This window comes from Coregonus lavaretus (genome assembly GCF_964263955.1).
Source record: "Coregonus lavaretus genome assembly, contig: HAP1_SCAFFOLD_10347, whole genome shotgun sequence".
Classification (NCBI taxonomy): domain Eukaryota; kingdom Metazoa; phylum Chordata; class Actinopteri; order Salmoniformes; family Salmonidae; genus Coregonus; species Coregonus lavaretus.
This window is the reverse complement of record NW_028158753.1, coordinates 1-7,082: the sequence shown is the minus strand read 5'-3', so window position 1 is coordinate 7,082 and position 7,082 is coordinate 1. Positions and strand designations below refer to the sequence as shown.

General features: G+C 43.9%; 1 protein-coding gene across 5 annotated transcripts; it reads left to right on the top strand.

Moving 5' to 3' along the window:
- Positions 1–92: 92 nt before the first annotated feature.
- LOC311123643 (uncharacterized protein) lies at positions 93–3,835 on the top strand. 5 transcript variants are annotated; one of them, XM_084197886.1, is made up of 4 exons: positions 93–284; positions 653–843; positions 1,912–2,120; positions 2,454–3,835. In XM_084197886.1, the coding sequence occupies exons 1-4, from the start codon at positions 259–261 to the stop codon at positions 3,141–3,143; spliced, it is 1,116 nt and encodes a 371-aa protein (XP_084054012.1). In that variant the 5' UTR covers positions 93–258; the 3' UTR covers positions 3,144–3,835. The 5 variants fall into 5 exon arrangements, with proteins under 5 accessions (XP_084054012.1, XP_084054011.1, XP_084054013.1 ...); XM_084197885.1 differs by having other exon boundaries at positions 115–284; positions 758–843; XM_084197887.1 differs by having other exon boundaries at positions 115–289; positions 758–843.
- The last annotated feature ends 3,247 nt before the right edge of the window (positions 3,836–7,082 follow it).

The window sequence follows — 7,082 nt, the reverse complement described above, 5'->3', positions numbered from 1 at the left end:
GACTCACTGATCTACAAATCACCTTGCATCATAAATAACGTTATTGTTATTTGTAGATCAGTCAGTCAGTCAGAATTTACTCATGTTACATCACGGTTTTGATGCTATCGAACACGGCCACAGCTTTTACGAGAAACAGAAAGTTGACCGAACAAAGGTTGTTGTTACGGTATACAGCGCCCACCTCCATCATTTTGAACTCTTTTGAATGAACACCAAGAACCGACGAAAGTCGTTTTGAACCCACGTTCTTGCTGTATGCCGCTTGTACGGTTTCTAAGAAGGTACAGTAAGTAGGTCGACAAACATAATCTATGATAGCTACAGATTGTTTCACCAGATAATGTTATTTAACCAAATATCTTTGGTATCCATTACTGGGAGTTACAGGTTAGGTACTGTTTGTAGCACATATCATTTTCGACCAACCTTAACTTGAATGTCCGTGTCCAGTTTCAGGTGGTGCGTTTGAATTTAGAAAATGCTCAGTTATTAAAATAAATACATGTTTTGCTCCATGAAGTAATTCAACAATGTGTACAGCGCCATCTTGTCTATTTCAAACCTCTCATTGATTGAGACAGATGCATCCACCCCAAAGTGCCCCATGTCATGATAACACTCACCTCTTCTTACCATCCTTGTATTACAGACTTCCCATCTTTCTCCCCCTCTATTTCCCTCTTTCTCCCCCCCTCTCCTTCCCTCCCTCTCTTCCTCCCCTCTGTCTTTTCCCCTTGTTCCCTTCCTCCATCAGGATGTCATCTCTTCCCCAACCTCGTCATGTGATCTGGGAGACAGAGGAGCTGGTGGCCTACCTCCACCCCCGGCCATGGACCCCAGGTAGATGCATATTCTTTACCACAATACCTAGCTCTGGTCCAGGGCCCGGTTTCCCAAAAGCATCTTAAGGCTACGTTCATCGTTCAAACTTTCGTAGGAGCATCGTTAAATATCCAAGCTGTTTCCCAAACCCGTCGTTATTAACGCTGCACTTGAAAACGCTCGTAATCTAACACCTGCCTCAGACCACTTGTAGAACTGCGTCGTTAGATGCTTTTTTGCCCTCCTGCGTCACTTAATATACAGAAGATCTCAGCTAAACATAGAATCACACGGTTGATCCATCTCTCTGACCACGATAACTTCAGAACAAAAGTTGACTACAAATATGAAGTTGCCAATGTCTTTGCAATTGATACAAACAAGCCATGTATACAAAGATGCTATAAACAGTAGGCTATATGTGTTTTCAATCAATGTGAGACAATATAACCACAGGAAAGTATAATTACATCAACTTTTCAAAGCGCTGGTAGTGCGTTCAGATGTCTATCACCTGAAGCATGGGCAGAACCATTTCAAGACGTGCAGGAGCTCAGCAGGTATGCATGTATTTTTATCTTATGCGCATGCTTCAGGTGATAGACATCTGAACGCACTACCAGCGCTTTGAAAAGTTGATGTAATTCTACTTTCCTGTGGTTATATTGTCTCACATTCCTACCGCCAAAAGGACCAACCACACAGACAACCAGTAAAGTACATTAAAATATCATTTGAATTTTATTCAACATTCTGGCTTGCCGAAGTCGTTAGAGGAAACTTTCCTGACTCAAAAGCTCATTTCTGCCCAACGTAGAATTCAACGTTGGGTTTTCCAGGCAAGTAACGCACCTCATGGTCAATCATTGCTATTACATTTTATGATAGTCAGTTGCTATGCAACCACTGAACATGTATAGTGAACTGAACAATCCTTCTATAGTAAACGATCATCCACTATATCTTGCTGTCTGGACTTGGGTATGTGTCCCAAATGGCACCCTATCCCCTCTATAGTGCACTACATAGGGAATAGGGTTCCATTTGGGACAATCTTTATCTTCATAAATGGAATATCAATCACAGGCACTACCATCCTGGAGCCGAAGACCCCCAGGGGCCCCGGTGAGGAACCAAGCCCAGCTCAGGGCAGTCTCTTCAGGCTGGGGGAGGGAGCCTACCTGGGGCTGCTGCTGGGGGCCAGGGCGGTGGGGGCCCTGCTGTGTGAGAGGCTGGGGGTGAAGAGATGTGCCCTGGTCTGCAGGCCCTGCCCAGACAGTCATAGTCCACCCCAGGTCTGTTGTGTTTCTATTCTATTCTATTCTATTCTATTTACTCTACTCTATTCTATTCTACTCTGTTCTTCTCTATTCTATTCTACTCTGTTCTACTCTATTCTATTCTACTCAATTCTAATCTTCTCGATTTTTCTCTACTCTTCTCTACTCTATTCTATTATATTGTGTTCTATTCTGTGTCTCATCTAGTTTTGAATAAAAATTGGCAATATAATTTACATTAATGAGCAAAAAACATAACATTTGTGTTTAGATAGCACCATAATTATGTCCTCCTTTCTAGTATGGACAGGTAGCCTAGTAATAGTCCCTGCTGTTATTGACTGACAGATCCGGGTGCTGCCACTACACGGTCTGGACAGCGAGTGGCGCCCCCACCTGGCAGGAGACGAGCACTACACACACCACGACCCCGGCTACGTCACCTCTAAAAGCGGCCCTCGCTGGACTGACACATCCCTCCAGGAGATCCAGGCCGAGATCCGGGCCCAGCTCCCTGCCCCCGATGCCCTACCAAACCTCACCTTCCTGGGGGAAGACCCTTCGCACCCCGGCCTCTTCTCCCGGATCGTCCGTGGAGAAGAGCAGCAGTGGAGGGTGTGGGAGAATGAGGGACACGTGGCGTTCCTCACCCCCTTCCCCAACGCCCCCGGTCTCACTGTACTGGTCCCCCGTCGACCTCTGACCTCGGATATATTTAGACTCGAAGAGGCAGATTATACAAGTTTGGCACTTGCAACCCGGAAGGTGGCCAGGATTTTGGAGGAGGGGCTAGGAGCATGGGGGGTGGGGTTGATATTCGAGGGGTTTGAGATTGACTACGCTCATGCTAAATTGATACCTCTGCTCTCTCCGCCCTCCTCTCACCAGGTTGATGGGGGCTCCACCACCACCACCAGCAGCTCTCCACCTCCTCAGGCCCAGTTTAGTGCCACCTATCCTGGGTTCGTAACCTCGGAGGATGGCCCTGAGGCAAGCCTGGAGTGTTTGAAGGAGTTACAGGCCAAAATCACACAGTAATGATAATGTAATGTATCGACATGTTATGAAATATGTAATATGTATGTAACTGCATATTATGAAGGATCTGAGACTGGGTGATTATAGTATTGATGTATTGCATTTGACTACATACATTCCAATTGCATTATTGGTTGACTTGGCTCCCGAGTGGCGCAGTGGTCTAGTAGCTGTGCCACTAGAGATCCTGGTTCGAATCCAGGCTCTGTCGTAGCCGGCCGCGACCGGGAGGCCCATGGGGCGGCACACAATTGGCCCAGCGTCGTCCAGGGTAGGGGAGGGAATGGCCGGCAGGGATGTAGCTCAGTTGGTAGAGCATGGTGTTTGCAACGCCAGGGTTGTGGGTTTGATTCCCACGGGGGGCCAGTATGAAAAATAAAATAAAAATAATGTATGCATTCAATAACTGTAAGTCGCTCTGGATAAGAGCGTCTGCTAAATGACTAAAATGTAAATGTGATGTGATAGCCTGTTGATTCATGTACATACTGATTTGGTTCACCACATTATATAGATGTATGTGACCGTTTCTGTCATTCATTTTATGATCAACTTTAAATAGGACAACAATCAAGAGCTTTATTTGATAAACAGGCTACTGTTAGGTTTTCATACGTATCCTTTGAAAAGCACTTATCAGTAACATGGAAAAATACATAATTGTATGATCAAAATAAACATGATTTCTATTATGTTTGTAAAGTTTATTTTCAGATTATATTAGTAAGAGTACAACAGGTGGAGAAAGAAAACAGAAAGAAGTAAACCACAGCTACAAATGTTACTATACATATGCGTCATTACTCATTATCCCTGTAATGTTATTAAATGGGTACAAACAACCATGAAACCAAGCACCTTCATATTGGACTGTTGGATTCCTTCAAAAGTTGACATTTGAAACAGTGTCCAGATAGGCATACCTTGTACATAGACTGCTGACAGGGTAAGAAAAAACTATGTAATTTTGTATTTTGGGTGAGCTATCCATTTAATCATTATATTACATATGCTTCAGTCATATCATTGAATCATCATCACCTGGTGTTTTTGTCTCTCAATTATGTTTTGCGGTATCTATTTACAGAGTTCAGCGTTCACAACACATCTGCATATTCCCCTAACCAGGTCTTAACGAGATCTCTCCCTAACAAGGCTTCTAATTGGTCCCTCAGCGTTTCAATGAAGAGGTTTAATTAATCAGCAGTTAAGTGGTTAATTAGCGGATTATAAACGGCATTACCCGAGGCTATCATTATACAATACTCTTCATGGTTACTTTTCAGAGAAAAGAAAGACAGGGCACCACATCTCAATACTATTTCCATGGTTACTAGAGAAACAGAAAGACTGGGGCTTCATCTCAATACTCTTTCCATGGTTACTAGAGAAACAGAAAGACTGGGGCTTCATCTCAATACTCTTTTCATGGTTACTAGAGAAACAGAAAGACTGGGGCTTCATCTCAATACTCTTTCCATGGTTACTAGAGAAACAGAAAGACTGGGGCTTCATCTCAATACTCTTTTCATGGTTACTAGAGAAACAGAAAGACTGGGGCTTCATCTCAATACTCTTTCCATGGTTACTAGAAAAACAGAAAGACTGGGGCTTCATCTCAATACTCTTTTCATGGTTACTAGAGAAACAGAAAGACTGGGGCTTCATCTCAATACTCTTTCCATGGTTACTAGAGAAACAGAAAGACTGGGGCTTCATCTCAATACTCTTTTCATGGTTACTAGAGAAACAGAAAGACTGGGGCTTCATCTCAATACTCTTTCCATGGTTACTAGAGAAACAAAGACTGGGCATCATCTCAATACTCTTTACATGGTTACTAGAGAAACAGAAAGACTGGGCGTCTTCTCAATACTCTTTTCATGGTTACTAGAGAAAGAGAAAGACTAGTGCGTCATCTCAATACTCTTTCCATGGTTACTAGAGAAACAGAAAGACTTAGGCTTCATCTCAATACTCCTTTAATTGTTGCTCTTTAGAGAAAGAGAAGGACTGGGGCTGTATCTCAATACTCTTCATGGTTAGGTGTAGGGTGAAGTTCTCCCTAGATAATCTTAGGTTAGTTTAGCATTTTCCCCACTGATGGTTAAGGTTCGGATTGAGGGAGGGGAAGCTGTTCCTAGATCTTTACCTAGGAGAAACATTAACCCGGAGCATGGCTTCATCTCAATACTCTTCCTTCCTTTCCTTCAGTACCCCAAACAGGTGAAAGGGCTTAAAATACATGTCATCCTTTGAAAACAAACATAATCTTGAAGGTAATATTTTTAGGGTCGCATTCATTAATGCACACGTATCAAAACGTTTTGTAACTGAAAACGCAAGAAAGCGTTTCTTATTGGACAAGTTCATGATAGTTGTTTTTTGTTTCAGTCCGTTTTCTTCCGTTTGGTGCTTAATAAACATGACACAGGTCTACAGCCACGATAACAACCCAGGATTGTAAAGAGACAGGATTTCCCTACACTTTTGTCACAGTGTTAGGAAGAGAAGACGGCGTCTAACCAGTTTCCTGGTCCGGATGAGATAACACTGAGGCTGGATGAAACTGCTCATAGAAAGCACTGTGTAGACCACACAGGTCAGCGGTGAGTAGGGCTGCAACGCTTTGATATAGAACCTTAACACAAAGTCAACCAGGGGCGGAACGTGGTGAACGCTAATCAACACGAAAACGGTCAGCACTTTTTAAAGGCCTGCTTTTTTGATTGGGTGGACCGCCTGTCTACCTGGCCCTGATTGGCTCAGGGACCTAAGGATCGGGATATTGCAGTCTGAGGTGATCGCTATGGCGATGACAAGGAGGCTCATGATGACCATCCACTTGCGGTCCGCATTTTGGAACTTCAGCGAGAGGCAGTACGAAGCGGAGAGGGAACACGCAGAAAAACACACCAACAGACAGGGACGGCCTGTTCAATAGGGCGATATGGGCGACGCACTGCCAAACGGGAAAAGGAAGGGATTTTTTTTCTAATCAATTATATCACGGCAACAGTAGTTATCAGTGTTGTAATCTGATCTGACTGCCACTAAATGTCAAATCAGGCTAAAGTCGTGCTTCAAATGGCCCCGCCCGTTTTTGGGCGATTTCAGTCAGGTTGAAAATCGCCCAGAAGTCTCTCATAGCCTGTCATGTAAAATCTATTTTTTTCAAATTTCAAAGCTTTCAATACATTCTCTATGGGTGTCTGTGGGCTTGCACTTACACGCTTTCGTCATACGTGACGTAACCATGAACGTAACTAAGCAAATAGCGGCTAGCAGCGTCTCTTTGCGACCTGCAGTGTGGCGTTATTTTATGTTTTTAATTTGTACACTTAGTGGCGTTATTTTATGTTTTTAATTTGTACACTTAGTTTACAAACATTCTGCCAACCATGGATTTCGAGTGGTGGGTTTTGGACTGATCTTGTTGATCGTGTACATACCCGCTACGAACGGACTAAATAATGAAAACGTTGCTGGCAGCGGAATCCAATACAGCTGGGAGACTTGGCTGGATGACAGAGTCCCGGACAGAGAAGTGGAGCCGGCCGGCTTCACCCTGGTCGGAGCGGACCTCGATCTGACAGTCACAGGGAAAATCGATCCTGGTAAGAGAGCGACTCTGTACCCCCGAGCCCCGACATTGAACTGCTTTCTGTGTCACTGTGACCTTACTATCTGCCCCGTGAGTTCCCCCAATTGTTTGTTACCGTTGTGTACTGTTGATAATCACAAGTTTACTGGAGAACTGAGACCAAGTAGAGACTTTGGACAGGGTGGATATGGTATAATAAAGGCAGTTTATTCAGAGGTAAAGATATCTGGAATCGCGTGCACGGACTCGTTCGTCAAACTCTTAGGGAGCTATCTGAAGAGAGCCCCGAAAACATTGTGTGCTGACATTTTATACAATAAATGATGTAGGTTGAA

Excerpts from the sequence above, each read along its gene's own strand:
- LOC311123643 (XM_084197883.1), top strand. The coding sequence starts at position 259 with ATGCCGCTTGTACGGTTTCTAAGAAGGTACAGTAA. Across the intron at positions 294-652 it reads TTTCTAAGAAGGTACAGTAA|ACTTCCCATCTTTCTCCCCC; the intron begins GTAGGTCGACAA and ends CTTGTATTACAG. Across the intron at positions 844-1,911 it reads CCCCCGGCCATGGACCCCAG|GCACTACCATCCTGGAGCCG; the intron begins GTAGATGCATAT and ends TATCAATCACAG.